Below are 23,602 nucleotides of genomic sequence, written 5' to 3'. Positions count from 1 at the left end.
CAAGCTTATGGAATTGGTTTTAAATATAAGAGTTTTGTTTGTAGTATTGGAGTATGTCACTTTGAAAATTCATATGGAATTCAACTCGATTTAGATGACTATTTCCCAGTGGTCCTATGTTATGAGATTACTAATTAACTCTACCTCATTGCACAATACTGGCCCACATCTTTCAGTCTCTGAATCATCTAAGCCACATATACAACGGAAGATGTTCCCACTCATCCACCTACCCACTCATCCAGCAACCACGAAGTCACCCATTTACTATCCAATTATCGTTTCACCAAATCACGCTTATTCATGAAAAGACTGGACCTTTAAATTATCAGTTACTGCCAAAAAAGAGAATATGTCTTCTGCACTGCTGTTTTTCTCATGGAATCTTGTGCTGAAGGACTTCTGGACACTGCATCAAAAGTTTGACCTTTTTAAATATATTCAGTTAAGTGGAAGGGCAGGTCTGTCATTGTTGGAGATTTTGAGCCTTTAAATCTAAATTAGATTTATCCTAATGGTTCTAAAACATATTTCACCAGAAAATGATTACAAGAGTATTCTACAAATTCATCTTCCAGATCATTTTTATCAATTTGATAAGTCCAGTCAGTAAACAAGTTAGAAGTCTGTACAATATTTACATTGTTTTGTTACAAACTCCAAACAGTTCTTGTTTAAGGCTTTGTATAACAATTTAATTACTCTTGGGTCCTATAAACTATGACCATCAATATTTGGCTCCTCGTTATTCCTAGTCAACACCCATACTAAACAATTCAGCAACCCTGGAGGAGCCATTTAATTAGCTTCTGTTTGTAAAATTGAGGGGATGTACTCTTCCTGGCCAATGTTGGGTCATTTACATGATTGACAAAATGCAGCACATGTTTTCATTACCAAGGTATCTTAATTTTCTCGAACTTCCTTTTACAGTTTTAAAAAAATGTCAAAGTCTGATTGTTAATTTGAATTACAGCCTGAGCAATGGTTATTAGTGAGATGATATTTGTACCAAAGTCCTGGTAATAGTCTTGGTCCCTGAAACAGTCTGTTTTCACAACCACTCTATGTGGTAGAAAACTCTACCTATTTTTAATCTGGCCCATTACTGCCCCATCAGTCTATTCTCAAGGTGTTACAAAGACTTCAATCAAGTGGCACTCGCTCACTATGCTTACTGATGATACACACTTTGGTTGCTGCTAGGATCACTTAGTTCCACACTTCAATACAGACTTGGTCCAAACATGGATAAAATGTCAGAATTGAGAGGAATGTGATGACTTTTACATCAAGGCTGTGTTTGACAGTATGGGCCATAAAAGCTTCTTTGTCAATTTGAAATTAATTTAGAATCAGGAGGAAACCTTTTCATTATCAGGAATCATACTGAATACAAAAAATGGTGTGATTACTGAATGTTAATCATCTCAGACCCAGGACTTTGCTGCGGATGGTTTTCAAGATAATGTGCTAGGCCCAAGCAGCATGAGCTGCTTCATCGATGTGTTTCAATCTTTATAAGATCAGATATGAGGACATTTGAAGGTAATTTTATGATAAGTTCCATCTGCAACTCCTCAGTTATGGAGTAGCTCATGCCTTCATGCACAACACCTTGGCAATAATTTGACTCAAGCTGGTAAATGATAAATAGCAGTCATGCAAAAGATATGCAAAGTCTCCTAATTGACCATGTAACTACCTGCCCTTGACATTCAGTGCAATTATCATCACTGACTCTTCTATATCAACACTCTAGTGGTCACTGTTGACAGAAATTTAATTGTAAATAGTATGGTCAAAACTTGCACACTTTCCAGCTAGCACCTCAGTTTATGCCTCCCCTGAAGCTTTTCACCATTCACAAGGCATAAGTCAGGAATATGAAGGAATATTGTCCACTAGCCTATTGAGTGAATTTCCAACAATAAAGTAGCTCAATTATTTCATACCTAAACCAAAACCTTAAATTTTCATGCCCTTCATCACCAGTGAACCGTAACTATGATATATATACACTACCTACAAGCTGCACTACAAAAATTAATTTCTTCAAAAACAGCACCTCCCAAAAATACAATTTTGATCATCAAGGTCAAAGAGACGAAATTTAAGGAAACGTGACTATCTCCAACTTTTCCATGTTACACCCCATTCTGACTTGGAGATAAAAACCTCAGAACTCTCTAACCAACAGCACTGTGGATGTACCTGTACCACATTGGAGTGGAGAGGTTCACTGTTATCTTTTAAGAATAAATATTGGCTTCCCCACAAATGCTGCACAATGATCAGATTCTAAAAGGAAACTATGTTGATTAATTCCTTTAGAAACACATTGCACAGAGAAATCTTTTGCAAGTGCAATATGAGCTTTACCAATTTTAAAATATGTTGCAGCGTTAGACCAGGTGCTGCTACATAAGGAACAAGATGGATTAAGTAGGTACATCAATTAATAGAGGAAAACTTAATGCATTCACTTTAGCTTTTTTTAGGAAATTGTAAAATCTTGGATGTGGACCTAGAGAAAATATAACAAAATGTGAAAGAAAAATTAAGTTTGAAAAGTCACAATAGTTGTTTTGTTTCCTCATGTGTATTAAATAATTCCTTTGGCTTACTGCTTTTCCTTAATTGCCCAAAAAATGATGATACCATTACTCACCAAATTTTATTTCCATTGTCATTTTAACTTTTTTTCAACTTGTATGTTTTCATAATGCGATGGAATTTCTGAAACATTTTTGTTTACTTCTATTGGATATGTAAAGGTTTACTTCTATTGGATATGCCGGGATACCCATTCTTTTGAATGGTTTGCAGATCTCTTGCAATCTCTGGAAGTGCAATTGATGGAGAGAGGAAGGAGTCGCTTTCTGAGTTATCACATTTTCCTCACTGCCTGGGATGAATACCAGGTGAGTGAGAATTTATTGCTTTACTCTGGACATTTTTTTACTTATGTTGCATGTTAAAGAATAAAATTTGCATATGCACTCCTAATGTATTCCTGAAAATGGTGAGCTAAACAAAAACACACTAAATAGTAATCACTTTCCCACAGAAAGCATGTAATAAAGATAGATTTATGTTCCAGACCTTCAAGTTTTAGATGAAAAAAATCATTTTTATATATTTAATGTATTAATTAATCACATGAATAAGTGTCAAAATGTGATGAAAATCTTTATTTCGGCATTTAAAATACTGTAGTTTATTGGAGATTGAAGATTTGTTGAGTGAGCCTGTGGAAGATAACTGATTTGATAGCTGCAACTGAATGAGCTAATGGAGGGAGGGCTTATGGAGGGACAGTTAATAGTGAGAGAGGTGGTGGAGCAGGGCATTTTGAAGGGTCCATTGTGCTTGAATTTCATCATTGACGTTTCTTTAAAATGGGACCATCCTAGATTGCTTGCAAAATTTCTGCCTTACCCTCTTGAGTATCCTATAACATTAAATGGATTTATCCAAGTCATAGCACATCCCAGTGCTGCAATTTACCATGGACTGGATATTATATGTCCCTCTAGGCGTGTTTTGTACAGCTGAGCATATGAAATAAGACAAGTGTCCAGCCCATTATCTTCCCACCAACTCCCAGACTCACCCTACCTTACAGATGAAAGGTGGGTGCCACATTTACTGTGGCATACAATATCCAGCCCTGTAATAATTTTGCCCACCTTCAACACTTTACAGCTGTAGGGCAGGCTTGTTGTACATCTGGTGGCTCTCAGGTGACCTATTTTGGTGGCAGTCTGGGGTGTCAGCCATATGTCCCCCAGACAATTAATATAAAACAGGATAACTAACTTCTCTCCTCAATGTAGCCTTTAAAGTTACAGGATATGCATCTGCAGCTCTTAAATTAGCACTTGCTACCTCAGTAATAAATCTCGGATCATGTAAACTTGCATTTGTCTTGAAATACTCGAACCATCCTGAACTTGCTTGTAACAATTCATAGAAAGCTATTCCACCCTCTTGTAATTTCAATTTTCAAGCAATTTCTTAGCTTTCTTCTGAAAAAGCAGTAAAAGTGGCAGCTTTGAATATCTTTAAAGCAGTAGTTTTTTGGTAAGCAAAGCAATGAGAAGTTATCAGTTGGAGATTGCAATGTGAGCTGAGAGCAGGCCTATTCCTTCTCTATGTTTCTATGCATGGTTGCTGAAGAAGTTACATTCTCGCCTGAGACCTGTAAAGTCTTCTCCTTGTTGATTAGACTTTCAATTATCACTGTCATTGGTGTTCTCTGCTGGTTGAGGTTACATAGAACATAGAATAAAATATAGAATGTTAAGATTGAAATGTGTTTTTTTTTGGTGAAAAGTATAGGGATAAAACCTGAGCAACATGGTCAATGGCAAGATGTGTGGTAGAATGGATGATAAGCCTGATGAGGCCAATCTCATGTTGGAAGCAACTTGTGGCATTTTTTGAGCTTTTCACAAACTTTGGAGTGAGATTTTCACAAGGCAACAACAACAAGTTGTCAATTGGTGGTGATTATTACTTGTAAAATGCTTGTTATCAGCCCAAACTCACTGCATCAATATTCAATATCTCATTTTACTAAACCCACCAAACAAGCTAAATGGGAAAACTCAACAAGGAATCCAATGGGAGGACATGGATGTCATTGTACACTAGTCACTGAAAGTAAGAATGCAGGTGCAGCAGACGGTAAAGAAGGCAAATGATATGTTGGCATTTATAATGAGAGGATTTGAGTACAGGATCTGGAATGTCTTGCTGCAGGCCTTGATGAGACCAAGGAGTTTTGTGTGCTGTTTTATTCTCCTTACCTGAGGAATGATGCTGTGACCATGGAAGCAGTGTAACAAAGATTTACCAGATGATTCCTGGGATGGCAGAACTGAAGGATGAAGAGAGATTAGATCTTCCACTGGAGTTTAGAAGAACAAGGGGTGGGGCTGGGGAGAACGCACATAAGTCAATACAACCCTAACAGGATTAGGAAGGATAAATGCAGGAAGGATGCTCCCTATGAGCAGGGAGTCCAGAACCTGAGGTAAAAGTCTAATGACTGAGATGAAGAGAAATGTCTTTACCAAGACAGTGGTGAGCCTGTGGACTTCTCTGTCATGGGAGACAGTTGAGGTCAAAGCATTGAGTGTTTTCAAGTGGGTGTTAGATATTGTTCTTAAGGCTAAAGAGTTCAAACACTACAGGAAGAAAGCAGGAATAGGTTACTGAGTTGGATGATCAGCCATGATCATATTGAATGGGAAAGCAGGCTCAAAGTTCTGAATGCCTCTTCCTGCTCTTATTTTCTGTGAAATTCAATGCCAGTTTTGGAAAGGACAGGATTATGAGATAATGCAATGAGCTTTATGCTGATTAGATGGAGCTGTGTTCCTTTGATTTGAACCTTAACTGATAAGTGAACAAAAACAGAAATTTCTGTAGAAGCTCAGCAGGTCTGGCAGCGTCAGAGTTAGCATTTCAAGTTGAGTGACTCTTTCTTGGAGAAGGAATCACTCGACCCGAAATGCTAACTCTGTTTTCTCTCCACTGATTCTGCCAGTCCTGCTGAGCTTTTACAGCAATTTCTGTTTTCGTTTCTGATTTACAGCATCTGCAGTTTTTTTCTGTTTCTAACATCTGGTAAGTAAACAGTCTTTTGAGACATCTAGAGTGTAATTGTCTGGTTGAGATATTTTGCAAATTAGAATTTGCTTCTTATTTTCTGATTTTATCTTGGAAGCACGTGCCATATTAATATGGTTTAATACCTTTGACAAAGATGCAATATGTACCAGATTACTGGCCTGAATCTAAATTTGACAGTACTGTGATTCTATAATGTCCTTTGCTGTCACTTAATTCAGTACAATATCATCATATTACAATGAGGAGTCAGGAGAGCATGCCAGGCATATTTAAAAATGGGGTGCTGACCAAATGGAACAGTAACATAGGACTGAATGCATACTAACCTATAGATGAATGCAATAAATGGAAATCAGCGATCCCACAGTGTATCAGATCAAAACTCTACAATCCAACCAAATCCAATCATAGATTACCATGCAAGTTACACAATTTATCCAAGGAAGAGGCTCCACAAAAATCCCCATCTGTATTGATGGTGGAATCCAGTGCATCATCAGTAGGAACTGCAGAAGATGTTGTAGCTTTAAGAACGAGTGACTGGAACTCATTGTGAGTTTCATCTATTATGATGCCTTATTCATGGCGTCTGCACACTAAGTTGTTTTGCTCTGAGACAGTCCTTCCGTTTTGTTTTTCAATTATACAGTTGTAGGCTCAGCTTTGTAACAGCTATTTGACTGCGTAATAGCTATTACGCAGAAAAGTAACAAAATTGCCAATTCTCATTTACCATTTACCTTAAGCTGCATTCATTGCACATTCTCTCATTGAATGGAAAAGGCAAAGAAAAGTCAGACTGAAAGGGTGAATTTTCAACCAGTGAATAAAAGACACTGAATCAACATGCCCATGTGGACTCATGACCGTCGGCAAGTAGGCTCAGTTTGAACTCGTGGTAGCGGCGTTGAAGGTGAGTTTGGGTTCCTGACAGGTTTAGATTAGATTAGATTACTTACAGTGTGGAAACAGGCCCTTCGGCCCAACAAGTCCACACCGCCCCGCCGAAGCGTAACCCACCCATACCCCTACATCTACCCCTTACCTAACACTACGGGCAATTTAGCATGACCAATTCACCTAACCTGCACATCTTTGGACTGTGGGAGGAAACCAGAGCACCCGGAGGAAACCCACGCAGACACGGGGAGAACGTGCAAACTCCACACAGTCAGCGCCCGAGGCTGGAATTGAACCCGGGTCTCTGGCGCTGTGAGGCAGCAGTGCTAACGACTGTGCCACCGTGCCGCCCTAGGGCAGCGCTGCCTGAACTGCTGTGCTCTTCCAGCACCACTAATCCAGAATCTGGTTTCCAGCATCTGCAGTCATTGTTTTTACCTCGTTGATTTTAACCCTACTGCGAATCCTCTTGCAAGGATGCCTGCCTTGAAGAAGTTTTCTTCCTCTCTCTACAAGAATCTCAGGGAATCCCTCTCCCACTGCAACTCCCAGGTCATTTCCTCTGCGCTGAAGCTCTTCAACCATGTCGTGAAACAAACTCGCTACCACAGCCACATTCGCTCACCACCGCTCCCTCACCACCAGATGCCTGGAGGAAGAACGCCTCATCTTCCGCCTCGGAACACTTCAACCCCAGGGCATCAATGTAGACTTCAACAGTTTCCTCATTTCCCCTTTCCCCACCTCACCCTAGTTCTAAACTTCCAGCTCAGTAACTGTCCCCTTGACTTGCCCGGACTTGTCCTACCTGCCTGTCTCCTTTTCCACCTATCCACTCCACCCTCTCCTCCTTGACCTATCACCTTCATCCCCTCCCCCACTCACCCATTGTACTCTATGCTGCTTTCTCCCCACCCCCACCCTCCTCTAGCTTATCTCTCCACGCTTCAGGCTCACTGCCTTTATTCCTGATGAAGGGCTTTTGCCCGAAACGTCGATTTCGAAGCTATTTGGATGCTGCCTGAACTGCTGTGCTCTTCCAGCACCACTAATCCAGAATCTGGTTTCCAGCATCTGCAGTCATTGTTTTTACCTCAGCCCTAGAGCCAAGTCATGCGTGCTGCGGCAGAGGTGAGTTTGTGTTCCCGGCGGCGTCTGTGTCCAGCACAGATTCATAAGAGGCGATGGTGAAGGTGTGTTTGGGCACAGTACGAGACCCTGTGGGATTGGCAGCCGTTGCATCAGCGAAGTGGGCCTGAAGCAAACTCATTGCAGCAGTGGTGGCAAGTTTGGGCCGGTACAGTACCTGGCAGTATTAGTGGTGTCTGCGTTGGCGATATCCAGTGATGACTCATAGTTCCGAAGGCATTGGTGGAAGCGAAAGGGCGCCGAAGAGTAGAGACATTCATTCCAGCAACGTCAGCATGGCAAAAGGACTCGTATTAGGCCTGTAGTGGAGCACGTAACAAGAAGGACTGTATAGTTGAACAATTCCTTTGTTTCTTTATTCTCCTTCCTTCATATTCTATATTTTGGTTTATTTTTCTGTTTTAAGATGTTATTGGAGAGAGGTGACACTATACAACGCTTTTCACTGTATTTTATAACGGAATTCATGCAGCAATAAATAAATCAAATCAAACTATTGTGACCTCAGAGTCAAAAGGAATCAGGATGAACTGAAAGAAAACTCATTGACCTTTCTCGTCCAAATTAGTGTTGAAACGGCACATATCTGACTTTCTTTCCTTCCCCACTTATAATACTTGTGTCCTGTCTCTTTCTGAGTAAATTTGTTTCTGTATTGGAATTTTAAGCAAATGGTAGAGTTGAAGTTGTGGAATCCATATCTGTCTTGCCATTGGTATAATTAAACGATTGAGTTGATTCATTGTTTATGAAAAATGTGTGAATATTTTTAAACTGAATTGGGCAGTTCAATAAAATATCTGGTTTCATCAGATACTCACAGTGATGACTCTGAGAATAATGGGGTTTGATTTCCAGCACACAACCCCAATAGGTCTTGAAATCTCTTTCTGAGAAACCCAATTAAGGGGTTAAGAAAAGGTTTTATGTACAATTTGTAATACTGTAGACTTGTAGCCAATTGATGATAGACTGAGACTTGCTTTTCTGCAGGCTACTCATATTGCCTTGCATTATGAAGAAAACAAAGATGTTATCACCGGGCTGAAACAGAAGACTTTTTACGGCAGGCCAGATTGGAACAAGGAGTTCAAACGCATAGCTGATGATCACCCTGGGTAAGGCCTTTGATGCTTTAATGGATTAGTGATTAATCAATCAGTCATTAATGTATTTTTGTAAAAGATTCAGGCCACAGTCCATAATCCATCTTATAATAAATGACAAACATTTCATATATTTTGGTCAAGCTCCAAAATCATGTTATAAATTATAACTAGTCAACATGATCACTAACAAAGCAACACTGAACATTTACCCTTGTTAACTCTTTTCTGATGCTAGCCCTATTCAAACTATTTGAAGCAGTGGAAACTGCATTTTCATAATGAGAAGGGTAAGACGGTAAATTTATTGTATCTTTTCTACAATTCATCGTGACTCTGAAACCAAGAGTGTAATTGACTTTTGAATATGATCAGATTAGACCGTAAGATGAAGGAGCAGTAGTAGGCTAGTCAGCCCATTGACCCTGCTCCACCATTTAATGTGATCATGGCTGATGTAATCATCTTCAACCCTACTTTCCTGCCTTTTCCTCATAACCTTTGATTCCTTTATAGATTAAAAATCTCAGCCTTGAATAAACTTAATGACCCAACATCAAAAGCCCTCTGTGGTAAACACTTCTTTAGATTCACAACCCCCAAGGGAAGAAATTCCTCCTCCTTTCTGTCTTAAATGTGATTGTTCCCTCTGGTCCTAGACTCTCCCACGAGGGGTAACTGCATCTACCCTATGAAGTCCTCTAAAAATTTACTGTCATTCAATAAGGCCTCTTTCTTCTATATTCCAACAAATACAGGCCCAATCTACCCAACCTTTCCTCATACGACAGTCTCTCCATAACTGTTATCAGCCAAGTGAACCATTCTCCAGGCTGCCTCAAATGCCAGTATACCTTTCCATAACTGAAGACCTAAAACTGTTCACAGTATTCCAGCCATTGTGTGACTGGTGCCTTGCATAGTTTAGCAAAACCTTCTTACTTATACATTCCATTCCCTTTGAAATTTAAAAGCCAGCATTCCATTTGGCTTCCCTATTATCTGCTGAACTTGGCTGCTAGCTTTTTGTGATTTCTGAATGGGGATCTCAAATTCCATTATTCTGTACCTTTCTGCATTGTCAACCAGTTCCTGTCTTCCTGCCACAATGCATCACCTCACATTTTCCCACATTGAACTACATCTGTCAAGTTTTTGCCCATTCATATCTGTCTATATCACTCTGCAGATCCTGCGGTTTAGATATGCTTGCTTTCCCACCTATTTTTGTATCATCTGCAAACTTAGCTAAAGTATTTTCTCATCCAAGTCATTAATATATATTGAAAATAATTGTGGCACCAGCACTGAATCATGTGGCACACCACTAGTTACAGGTTGCCATCCTGAAAATGCCCCACTTATCCCAACTCTCTGTCTTCTATTAGTTAGCCATTCCTCTATCCATCATCATGGGCTTTCATTTTATTGAGTAGCCTAATGTGTGGCACCTCATCAAATGCCTTTTGAAAGTCCAAACATATTACATCTGCAGTTTCCCCTTTATCTATCTGGCTTATAACTTCGTCAAAAATTCTAGTAAACTGTGAGGCGTGATTTCCCCTTCACAAAGCCGTGCTGACACTGTTTAATTATATTATGCATTCTAGATGATCCACTATTACATACTTTATAATAGACTCTAACATTTTTCCAATAACAGGCAGTAAGCTAGCTAACTAACAGTTAACTGAATTTTGCCTTCTTCTCTTTCTAAATAAAGGTCTTACATTGGCAATTTTCCAATTCTCTGGGACTTTACCGGAGTCTAAGGATTCATAGAAGATTACTACCAGTACATCCACCAAATCTGTCGCTCCTTCCTTAATATCCTAAGATAAATTCCATCAGGTCTTTAGTCCAATTAGTTTCCCTAACATTTTCCCTAGTAGTAGTTATTGTAATTATTTCCTCTCCTTCATTTTCCCCTTGAATGTTTATTACTTTTGGAATGCTGTTTGTGTTGTCAACCATAGACACTGATGCAAAACAGTTATTCAACTCCTCTGAAATTTTTTGGTTTCCCTTAATAATTTCCCTAGCCTCATTCCTGAAGGAACCCATGTTCAATTTGGCTTCTTTCTTCCTTTTTAGGTATTGAAAGAAACTCTTGCTGTCCATTTTGATATTCCTTGCAAGTTTACCCCAAAACTTATTTTCTCTCTCTTTACATACTTCAGTTGAGCATAGTTCACCTTATTACAACAGAGCTAAATAAGAGATAAATTAAATATCAAAATTAAATAGACAGGACAAAATTTCTGATTTGAAAGTCTCAATTTTAATCCTTTCTACAGTTTCTTGAGAACTTGCAGCCACAAAAATATTTAAAGCCCATTAATTGTCCTAATTTATTGTTGAGTTTGAGTATTTTATATTCAAATATTGTTTACACATAATACTTAGAATTCACTTATTTATTACTGTTATTACTGACATTCAAAATTTTAGGAATAGAGTATGTATGCAACAACTGATCTCTGATTTGCAGTGTTCAGTTAAAAAAAGCCAGTACACTGGGCTTGTCGTTGGGGTGGAGGTCTTCCTCATTCATTGTGGCGGTCCTGAGAAATATGCATAGCATTCTGAACGTGGTTTCTCATGGTTGTATAACACAAGACTTCCTGACATTTGGCAATATTAACCCCATAAATTAACAACAAGTGGAGTCGCAGGTAGATAAGATAGTGAAGAAGGCGTTTGGTATGCTTTCCTTTATTGGTCAGAGTATTGAGTACAGGAGCTGAATGAGCATGGAATAACAGATGTCCAGTGCAAATTGTGACTTAAGTAGGCCTATTTAAGCTATGCATTGCTAGAGAAAATGTTTAAAAGGACCTGTAACGTGGTCAGATTATTGAGTACAGGAGTTGGGAGGTCATGTTGTGGCTATACAGGACATTGGTTAGGCCACTGTTGGAATATTGCGTGCAATTCTGGTCTCCTTCCTATCGGAAAGATGTTGTGAAACTTGAAAGGGTTCAGAAAAGATTTACAAGGATTTTGTCAGAGTTGGAGGATTTGAGCTATAGGAAGAGGCTGAACAGGCTGGGGCTTTCTTCCCTGGAGTGTCAGAGACTGAGGGGTGACCTTATTGAGTTTTACAAATTATGAGGGGCATAGATAGGATAAATAGACAAAGTCGTTTTCCTGGGGTTGTGGAGTCCAGAACTAGAGGGCATGTGTTTAGGGTGAGCAGGGAAAGATATAAAAGAAACCTAAGGAGCAACCTTTTCACGCAGAGGATGGCACATGTATGGAATGAGCTGCTAGAGGAAGTGGTGGAGGCTGGTACAATTGCAACATTTAAAAGGCATTTGGATGGCTATATGAATAGGAAGGGTTTGGAGGGATATGGGCTGGGTGCTGGCAAGTGGGACTAGATTGGGTTGGGATATCTGGTCGGCATGGACGGGTTGGACCGAAGGGTCTGTTTCCATGCTGTACATCTCTGTGACTCTATGACTGTATGTAATATTACTGTCAACACACACACACACACATATACACACACAGAGACACAAACGTACATCACACAACATGTACAACAAATGTTAAAATGTAGAGTTTGTGGAATGCAGATCTGCATGAATGTCCTGGATTTTATGTGGTGGTAATGATTTTTCTCCTGAACTTAAAAGTCAGGAGTAAGCTATTTCTGCTGGAAGTTCTAAGTCTATTGTAAGTCCATCAGACCACTAGACTAGATTCCCTATGGTATGGAAACAGGCCCTTCGGTCCAACCGTCTGAAGAGTAACCCATCCAGACCCATTCCTCTACATTTACCCCTGACTAATGCACCTAACACTATGGGCAATTTAGCATGGCCAATTCACCTAACCAGCACATCTTTAGACTGTGGAAGGAAACCGGAGTACCCTGAGGAAACCCACGTAGACATGAGGAGAACGTGCAAACTCCACACAGACAGTCACCCAATGCGGGAATTGAACTCGGGTCCCTGGTGCTGTGAGGCAGCAGTGCTAAGCACTGAGCCACCATGGCGTCTCACGGTATTCTTAGCCATTAATTGCCTAAAAATGATTTTGAGGAAATCTTGTCTCTAAAATCAGACGGCCATTTGAATATATCCCTTTCTAGTCACAGCAGTGTTACTGAGCATAGTGGCTAATGCTGGGACTGAGGAGCTTTGCGGCCAGATTGGAAGGTGAGTGCAATAGGCCCTGACAAGTATGATGGAGAGCTGGAAATATAGCATTTATTATTTAGCACTTTGTAATCAACCAGACTTTTAGGTTACCATTAAACAATGATTTTAATATACTATACATGATAGTGAGGCTACTGAGCTGTGCTGTACAGGAATCAACATCCTACCAGAGATTATACTTGCGCAAGACTACTGAGATCACAGCTAACCAGAGGCTCATCCACATATGCATTAAATCCTATCATCATAGTCTTGATTTAGGAGGATGCAAGACCAATCAAGAAAATAGGGGGACACAGAGTGGGGTCAGAAATAACATTTCATTTGCCAGCATTCAGCACATACTCTTTCCACCCTCTCATTTTGGGAAAACAAATTGGCCATTAAGGGCCTTAATTGGTTCAAGAGAAAGCAGGCCTCCCGGTTCTGCTTCTCCATAAGTAAAGTACCAGTGGAAATGAATGGGTAACAGGCATGGCACCAATGCCACGACATCCAATCTGAAACTCCCCAACCTCCTGATCCAAACTGATTGGTGTGGCGAGGTCGGGGATGGTGGAGAACAGATCACAAAATGTCACCCTGCCCTGGATATTCAGTCAAGGAGACTCTGTGCCCTGTCAAAACTGCTACAAGGGAATCTGGATCAGGAAGACCTGCCTCTATTTCTGATAGATCCTATTTCACATGTAGGGGGAAGCAGCAGGATATGATTCATATGGAAAACTGCAGAGTTCAAACAGATCCTCCTCTTGCAGTGTGCAACTTAGGATTTTTAAGTAGAAATGTGAACTTGTGTAAGATGGATAAGGCCCATGGAACTGTCAAGTTATTAAATCCCTATGTTCTTTAAATTTTGAAAACATAAACTAACCTACATCACCCCTGAATTGAAAAAGAATCTGGTGTGCCATCATTTCAATAGTTGTTTGTTGACATAAAACTGAAAATACCTTTATTCGATGAGTATTTTTTTACTGCCTGCATAACTCATAATTATCATAGTGGGGAGGTGGAGTAGTGAGGGTTTGTTACCATGAAGAGCTTATTAAGGGACTATCTGTCTTTGATGTAGAGTTACAAATGCATTTTTTACTTTTTAAGAAGTATTATAATTTTGAAGGCATTTAGATGTATTGAACTGGCTTTTATCCATGAGTGTTTTTAATTTTATATATTTTGTAAAGTGATACTTATAATTTAATCTTATTACATCTCAGGAGGGCTCCAGCCAGGTCAGCTATGGTAGATACTGGGTTAGTAGGCATGGAAAGTATAAAGATAGAAAGCAATAGGATATATGGCTTGGCATAAGGTGGTATTAAGTTAACATTAGGCTACAAAGAACAATTAGGGTTAGTAGCAGGGAATGGATTGCCATGGAATGTATGAAGAGTCATTGGGGGTAGGTAGATTGGCACAGATTGAGATATGTGGGGCCATGGGTGTGGGTGGGGATATAGGTTTGTATGGATGAGATATGGAGGAGTGTGTGAGGAGTATGAAGAGGTGTGACAAATGAGGGGTAGAGGGCCTGTCTGCTTTGATTACTTGGATAGAGTCCCAGAGCACTGAGGCAGACCTTTTAAATATGACTGATCTGTGACCTAATTTAGTTTACTTACCTTGCCCTATATCTTTGGTGCCTTTGGCTAAAGAAATGCTTTCAATCAGTTTTAAAATTAACAATTAAATCTAGCATCAACAGCTTTTTACTGAAGTGAGTTCCAAACTTCCTCCTTTGTGTGCAGTAAAGTATTCCTGCTTTCCTTATTTTGAAAGGTTTGGTTCTAATCTTTAGGCTATATCCCGTAACCCTTGTCTCCCCATCCAATGAAAAAACCTTATTCCTATTCACTCTTTCTTTCCCCTTAATGTCTTGAAAATATTAGATCAAATCACCTTTTAACCTTTTGAATCACAATGGATATATTTAACTTTTTGCAATATCACTCTGAAATTTAAACCTTAAGATCTGATCATCATTCTGGTGAATCTAGACTGAATTTCTTTCAATGCCAGTACATTTTTCCTGAAGTGTCATGCCCAGAATTGCTCAGTTGTGGCATGAATAGGGCATTGCAGAGCTGAAGCATGGCTTCAACCTCCTGGTATTCTATTTCTCTAATTAGGCTAACATTCTATTTAGTCTGTCAAATTATTTTCAGTACTGTGGCTGTTTTGATTCTTATTATTGTTACATGTTTTTGTGTATATTTTCTACAGCTTCCTGTCACATGTTAAACACCATTTGCCTCTTCATTACCCTGCACATCCACTCTGAATCCTCCCCTCCACTAATTAGTTTAAAGCCATATCTCTAAACACAGTTCTACAACTCAAGAGGATACTGGTTCTAGCATGACTCAAATAAAGCCCAACCTAATGAAACAGCTCTCTTTTTATCCAATACTACTGCCAGTGCCCCATGAATCAGAACTCATTTTATCCACACTGATCTTTGAGTAATGCATTTACCAGTGCAATCTTATTGCCGTATGCCAATTTTAACTGGGCTCAGGTAGAGGACTGGCAATTACTACACTTGTGTTCTGCTTTTCAATTTATCCCATCTCAATCCCTCAGCAGAACTCCTTTTCTAGTCCCACCTTTGTCGGTGTCTGTGTAAGCCAAGACAACTGGATGCTTCCCCTCCCACTCTAAGTTCCTTTCCAGCCCAGGAGAGATGTCCTGAATTTTGGCACCAAGTAAGCACCACAGTCTTTGGGACTCTCTGACTTTACTGCAAAGAACAGTATCTATTCCTTGAACTATTCTCCCCCATTTGAATGGCTCTCTGGTTCATGATGCAGTGGTCAGTGTGTTCATCTTCTGTCTAAGTTGTGCTGTTATCTATACTGGGAACAAGAACATTGTAGCTATTGAGTAAGGGCAGTAACTGAGGCTCTTCAAAAGCTTAATTCTGGACTAGCATACCTGCTCTTAGTCACAGACTCTCGTGTCTCTGACCACTGATCAAATTTGATATAATAAATCTGAGGGGTGTGACTGTATCCAGAAACTGTCTAGGCAACTCTCCCCTACTCCCTTATGTGTTAAAGTGTCTGCAGCTCTGATTCCAACTTATCAGCTCTGTACGAAATTTCAAGGCAGTCAGCATTAGTGTCAGGAGACTAAGAAGCTCAGAGGAGCAAAGTGATCTTCAGGGATCCCTGAAGATAGCAGGACAGGGTTATAAGGATAGTTAATAAGAGATATGGAATGCTTACCTTTATCAGTCAAGGCACACACTATCGGAGCAGGAAGGTTATGTTGGAGGCTGTACAGAACTTTGGTTAGGGCACATCTGGAGAACTGTGCAGTCCTGGGTATACACGATATGAAGGATGGGATTGCGCTGGAGGGATGCAGAGGAGGTTCACCTGGAGGTTGCTTGGGGTAAAGCATTTTACCCATGAAGAGAGACTGAGTAACTGGTTGTAAGTTTGCTTGCTGAGCTGATAGGTTTGATTTCAGATGTTTCGTCACCATACAAAGTAACATCATCAGTGAGCCTTTGGCAAAGTGCTCATGTTATGTTCCGCTTTCTATTTAGACGTCTTGGTTTCTTTGGGTGGGTGATATCATTTCTGGTTCTTCTTCTCAGAGGATAGTAGACAGGGTCCAAATTGATGCATTTACTGATGGGGTTCCAGTCTGTGTAGTCTGGCAGTCATTCAGAGATGTCTTTGATATAAGGTAATGTGGTCAGAGTTTCTAAGTATGTTGTGTCTGCTTGTTTGGGTTTGTTGTTGGGAAATTGGCAGACTGTGTTTATTGGATACTTGTTCTTCTTGAATATGCTGTATAGTTATTTTTCTTCTGCTGTTCGTAGTTCGTGGGTGCTGCAGTGTGTGGTGGCTTGCTGAAATAATGTCCTAATTAAGCTCTGTTTATGGGTATTGGGATGATTGCTTCAATGGTTAAGTATTTGGTCTGTGTGTATTGTTTTCCTGTAGATGCTGGTTTGAAGTTCTCCATTAACTGTTTGTTCTATTGTGACAGCTAGGAATGGGAGTCTGTTGGTGTTCTCCTCCCCTTTAGTGAATTTTATGCCAGTAAGGATATTGTTGATGGTGTTGTAGGTTTCCTCTAATTTGTTCCATTTTTGTGATGACAAAGGTGTCATCACTGTAGTGGACCAAAAGTTTAGGTTAGGTATTTGGGAGGGCTGTTTTTTCGAGTTTCTGCATTACTGCTTCTGCTAGGAATCCTGATATTGGTGATCCCATGCGTGGTCCATTGATTTGTTTGTAGATCTTGTTATTGAATGTGAAGTGGGTTATGAGGCACAGGTCTCCTAACTTGGGGATGTTGTCTTTGCTGATGAAGTTGGTGCTGTCTGGTGTTTGTGTCTTTGTTCCTCTAGTAGTGCAGTCCGTGTTTCTTTGGCGAGGTTGTTGTTAATTGATGTGAACAGGGCTGTTACATCAAAGGACACCATCCTCTTCTATCTTGATGTATTCGATGGTGTTCAGGAATTCTTGGTGGAGTAAATGGAGTGGCATGAGTTCCACTAGGTATTTGTTTTTGGTGGAGTTCTTTGGCTAGTCTATAAGTCGGTGTTCCAGGAAGTGAGACTGTGGGTCTGAGGAGGGCCCCTGGTTTGTGTACTTTAGGTAGTCCATAGAAGCAGGGTGTGTTAGATCCATTCGGTTTCATTTTTGGAAGTCTGTCTTGTTTATTTGTCCTGATTTCTGAAGCCTTTTCAATGTGGCCGTGACATGGTTTTTTTTAGTTGTGGGGTCAGGTCTATCACCACCTGTTAGTAAGTGTCAGTATCTGCAGGCAGTGAGTTTGCTTTTTCAATGTATTCCGTTCTGTTTAGAAAGATGCTCACGCACCTTTGTCTGCAGGTAGGATTGCAGTATTTTTGTCTTTTTTGAGTCTTTCTAGGGCTTTCCTTTCCTGTGTGTTGAGTGTGTTTCTTTCCTTTTTCCTGCTTAGTGTTGGTGCCACTGGTCTCTCTGGTCTGTTGGGTTTCTTCTGTGAGTCCGTTGTCCTTCAGTGTTGATTCTAATGCCACTAGAAAGTCCTTTTTTGTCTGCATATCTGTAGTTGTAGTCTAACCAGGACGGCTTTTTCCATATCTGTTAGTGGTTGGTCTGATAGGTTTTTTATCCAAGCCTCTGTGTTGTCTGCATTGTTCTTTTTTGTGAGCTTGTCCAGTTTTTTCCTGTAGGGGTAGTTTTTTCATTTTCTGTGTTTGCTGCTGTTTGATGCTTATGGCCCATTCTAGTGTGTCTGTCCATTCATGGTCTGTCACATTAGTATATAAAGTTTTCTTAAATCTTCTCAAAAATCGCAGAGACTGAGTATGGTCAGGTATTTTTACTTGGAGCAGAGAGGTGAGGTAAGGATCTGATTGAGGTCTATAATAAGAGGCCGTGGCTAGGGTAGATACAAAGCAGCTGTTCCCCTTTGCTGAAATGTCATGAACAAGGGCACAGCCTTGTAAAGTGAAGGGCTCTGGTTTACAGTGGATTTGAGGAATGATTTTTTTTCACCCAGAAGGTAGCGGTGGTCTGCAATACACTGCCTGGCAGGGTTGAAACAGTAACCTCAACCTTTAGAAAGTATGAATAAACATGTGAAGTTCATAATATTCAAAACTATGGGCTTAGTATATGTGCTCTTCAGCTGTAATCAATCAAAAAAACACAACTATTCACCAACCGCCTACCTTTTTTTATAGAACTGCTGCCCTGCTCTCACAAATCTTCATGGCGTTGCTGTTACTTATCTCTGTTTTGCTGTTTCAGGAACAAAGGCCCCATCATCTCTCATGCTCAGTCTGCTTCACTGCAATGCTCACTCGCTGCACACTCCTCCAAATCCACTTAATACCGATGCTAACTACCTGCACACTTCTCTCAGTCTCATTCCACTCAGCCAATTTACTAACCTGTTCTATAATTTCTCTCCAATTCCATAAATTTCAATTCCTAGGGGACCTTATCAAATGGTTCTGGAAGTGCACGTCAATAACATACACAGACATTTCCCTGTCCATGTTTTTTTTTTAACTCATTATATCCTGAATTACCATTGAAGTGATTTTATCCTTTTTCATTCAGGCCACTCCATCCCCTCCAATAATTTTCCTTATCCTTCCTAAGGAACCAAAAACTGTCAAATTTGGTTTCCATTCCTAAATGTTTTGCAACTATGTGCAAATACTTCCAAATATATAATAATAGAAAATCAAAGCAAGAGTAGGCCATTTGAACCTGCTTCACTATTCACCATGCTCATGGCCGATCATTCCAGTTCTCATTTTCTTCCTTTAACTCCTTTAGCTCTATGCTAAATTTATCCAGTTTTTCTTGAAAACATTCAATATTTTTTGCCTCAACTGCTTTCTGTGGCAGAGAACTCCACAGGTTCATCATCTTTGAATGAAGAAATTTCTCCTCAACTCAGACCTAAATGACCTACCCCACATCCTTAAACTGTGACTCCGGGTTCTGGACTCCATAATCTTTGGGAACATCCTTCCTGTGTTTACTCTGTCTAGTCCTGTTAAAATTTTGTACACTTCTATAACACCTCCCCTCATTCTTCTAAACTCCAATGAATACAGTCTTAACCAAGATTTGGAGATGCTGGTGTTGGACTGGGGTGTACAAAGTTAAAAATCACCCAAAACCAGGTTATAGTCCAACAGTGGCCACTACCACCTGATGAAGGAGCGACGCTCCGAAAGCTAGTGTGCTTCCAATTAAACCTGTTGGACTATAATCTGGTGTTGTCTAGTCTTAACCAATGCAGTTTATATTTTTACTTCAGTTCTGCCATCGTAGGAACCAGTCTAGTATACTTTCATCGCATTTTCTCCAAAGCCAGAATATCATTCCTAAGATATTCCAAGTATGGTCTCACCAAGGTCCTGTACAGTTGCAGGAAGATATCCCTGCTCCTATACTTGAATCCTATCTCTACGAAGGCCAACATACCATTTGCCTCCTGTTGTATGCAAGCTTACTCTCAGTGACTTGTGTAGTTATCATCCAGGTTTTGTTGCAATCTGTCGCATTTCAGATAATAATCTCTCTTCCTGTTTTTGGTACCAAAGTGAATAACTTCACACTATACTTCACATTATACTTCATCTGCCATGCATTTGCCTACTCACTCAACTTGTCTAAATCACACTGAAACATTTCTGCATCTTCCTCACAGTTCACCCACTAAGTTTGTGTCATTTGCAAACTTGGAGATATTCTATTTAGTTCCCTCATCTAAATCATGAATATAGATTGTGAATAGCTGGGGTCCAAGTACTGATCTTTGTAGCACCTCCCTAGTTATTGCTGGTCACTCAGAAAAAGACCATTTATTACTACTCGTTGTTTCCTGTCCGCCAACCATTCTCTATTCATTTCCATAAGCTACCCCCAATCCCATGCACCTTAATTTTACATGTTTAAATGGGACTTTTGCTTACTGTTATATGGGACCTTACTGAAAGTTCAAATAAACCACAGCCACTGGCTACACCCACCAACTGTACTAGTTACATCCTTGAGAAGTTCCAGTAGCTTTAGCATTATTTCCCTATTGTAAATCCATCCTGACTGTGACTGACCCTGTCATTGTTTTCCAAGTGTTTTGCAATTAAATCTTTTATAATGGATACTGGCATCTTCCCTACTACCATTGTCAGGCTAGACTTAAATGTAAATTAAAGTTATAATTGAATTTGTGCCAAGAATTCATTTAGTTTGTCCCATTTCCTTTGTAAGTTTATAGAAAAAATGCTTGCTAGACCAAATACCTACTCAACCCTTTGCTTTAATGTTTTACCGACACACTTACTATTTTTTCTTTCTGATTTAACAGCTTAATGTCTTCTGGCTTTCCTTTGAAATGCAGTGTGCAAAACACAATTCCTGACTTATACTTAGAGTCATAGAGATGTACAGCATGGAAACAGACCCTTCAGTTCAACCCATCCATGCCAACCAGATATCCCAACCTATACTTGACTCTCTTCTGTTATTTTGTGAACTATCATTTGTATTTTTTTCCATCTGAGCACTCCCACTCCCCCGCATCACCTCGCAATGTCCTACATTTACTGGTTTCAGGTCATTGTGACTGCTCAATTTGCCCTGGTCAGACCCAGTTTAGGTGAAGCCCATTTCTATGATATATTATTCCGCTTCCAGTGTCCCATAGACTGGAATTATACTCAGCCACACCACTCCTGAACACACGTTTATCTCCATATAAATTTGCATATGGCACAGTTGATAGTCCAAGGATGATAATCCTTGAGGTCCTGTGATTTTTAGTTCCTACAATTACCATATCATGTCTCCTTCTCCTCCTCTCCCTCCTCCCTTTGGACTATATCTCTTGCCATGGTCTGCATTCTGATTACCTTCTTACAGACTTTTTTCAAGTACATGGTTCAGATACGATATGATAATTTTGCATGGTTTCTCATTCTCTATATTACTTGGGTTCACCTAACTGTGCACTTTTATTTACACAAACCTATTTGGAACCTGTCCCTGTCTACAAGGTGTGACCAATACATGGAATAAATGATACCCTTCCTTCATATGCCCTTCTCTCCAACTTGCACATCAACTCAGTGATTCTGAATTTCAAGATGGAGACTTCAAATGCAGATTTCATTGTCTACCAGCTTCTATATACTGTACTCCAAAATAGAAACTGTGCTTTTTTTTTACTTTTACCTTAGGATAAGTGAACAATACTATTAACAAAACAATACGTTTTACATGTTTTACATCTTTAAAAACCTGCTGCCTCAGCTTCCACTAATTTCGTTTTTTTTAAAAATTCTGTATTTAACCAATATTTGTTCAGAAGAAAACATGTTGCAACATACTGCAAGTGTAAAAAAATGGCTTCAGAAGGCAATTTAAAAAGGCAAACCAAGCACCCAAGGTTTATTTCTAGATGGATAGAACTGAAAAGCAGAGAAGTTTTGGTAAATTTTGTTACAGCAGACTTTGATGACTAGTCAGTTCTGGCATTCACATGATAAAAAGGATAGTTATTGGGGAATTAGAGGAGATGTAGAAAGGATTCACAAGGAACAGTAAAATGTTTCCACTTGTAAGGGAATTCAAATCTAGAAGCAATACATATTAGACAGTCACCAATAAATGTAATTTTCAGGAGAAACATCATTACTGAGGCAAGTGGTAAGAATTTGGGGCATATAAGCACATAGGGCGATGACAATTCATCAGAATCTAAGGTTAACTCTATTTCTGTTTTCATGATGCTGCCTTTTGGATATTTCCAGCATTTTCTATGCTTCACTTAGATTTATAGTATCTGCACTATTCTGATTGATACCACCACATAGAGTAGTTGAGGTATTTAGATGCATTGAAGAGTTAGTACATGAAAAAAGAGGAAACTACATTCCTTCTAATTTCTCCATAAAAGGGCCTCCAGGGTCCATGCATGGTAATGGCTGAAGAAACTGGAAGTGAATGTGTCACAGCAATAACTGTGCGCATGCATAAATCCTGGGAATGGCCACATGGCCACATAGCCACACAGTTCAGAGACAACATTGGTGAGGAATGCCCATAGTGTTAGATGAAGTCTTGTGTGGAACATAAGCAACAGATTAGTTTGGTTAAATAACGTATTTTCTCTGTTATATACTTGATGAAACTCAACCAACTCAGGTATGGCAAAAAAATTATTGCATCAAGTCATTCTTTTGTACAGAAAACAATCAAATTTCTTGCAAATTATATTTTAAGCATGATACATTGCTTTTTTCCCCCTTTAGTTACCTTTACCTTGTATTAACATCCATAAACTATTTGCAGTGAGTTGCAACTGATACATATCAAGAGCGTTTGCACGGGTCATCCATAATATAAATTGAATGTGGGACATTCAGTCATATAATTCATTCACAGTATATTTCCCATTTAATGCAGAGAAGACCAGAATATGTTCATTTTCATAAATGTAGAAACAGGATTCATCAGTAAATGATCCAATTTTGTATTGAAGAAGTGACCGCAAGCTGATGGCAGCTGAGTGCAGTTATGTGCTCGACCTCTTTGCGCAATTGAATGCCAATCTGTGGAATGAACATACAAATTAGAATGCTAACAGTATGGGAAGTACAAAATGCCTTGTCCTGAATTGCCTCTAACCTTTCATTTTCATTAGGGCCAACATTGGTGTGTTCTTCTGTGGACCTAATGACCTCTCGCATGTTCTTCACACAATGTGCAATCTTTACTCATCTGCTAATCCCCAAGGTGTTCAGTTCCACTACAACAAAGAAAATATGTAAAATCTGTGCAACTTCTAGAAATGATTATTTGCAAGGGGGTGAATTGTAATGCATAGGGTGTAATCGTTGTATGCCTGCAGTTATATTGTTTGCAACAACTAGCAACAAAAGTAACAATATATAGTAATCAAGAATATTTTATGCATACTGCTTTACAATAAATTGTGTATGGTGTGAGCATGCAATGATTTTTTTCATATCCCAATACACTAATATTTTCTTTTACTTCAGTGTTAACGCTTTCTTGTTTTAAAAAAGAACATTTTGATGAAGGCAGAGATTTCTAAGGTTCATACTTGTCTGACAAAAGTCATTGCATCTGCCTC

General features: G+C 39.5%; 1 protein-coding gene across 1 annotated transcript in view; it reads left to right on the top strand.

Annotated features, from left to right (window-relative positions):
• The window catches only part of LOC140482603 (NADPH oxidase 3-like), a 71,967-nt gene extending 48,643 nt beyond the window's left edge, over positions 1-23,324 (top strand). Inside the window, exons 11-13 of the mRNA XM_072580122.1 lie at positions 2,778-2,924; positions 8,686-8,810; positions 23,150-23,324. Of these exons, the coding sequence (XP_072436223.1) occupies positions 2,778-2,924; positions 8,686-8,810; positions 23,150-23,276 (399 nt within the window). The 3' untranslated portion in view covers positions 23,277-23,324. The remainder of the gene's footprint in view (positions 1-2,777; positions 2,925-8,685; positions 8,811-23,149) is intronic.
• Positions 23,325-23,602: the final 278 nt, after the last annotated feature.

This window comes from Chiloscyllium punctatum, chromosome 11 (genome assembly GCF_047496795.1).
Source record: "Chiloscyllium punctatum isolate Juve2018m chromosome 11, sChiPun1.3, whole genome shotgun sequence".
NCBI classification, from domain to species: domain Eukaryota; kingdom Metazoa; phylum Chordata; class Chondrichthyes; order Orectolobiformes; family Hemiscylliidae; genus Chiloscyllium; species Chiloscyllium punctatum.
Note: the sequence above shows the minus strand (reverse complement) of the source record. Positions and strands in the feature narration are given on the sequence as shown.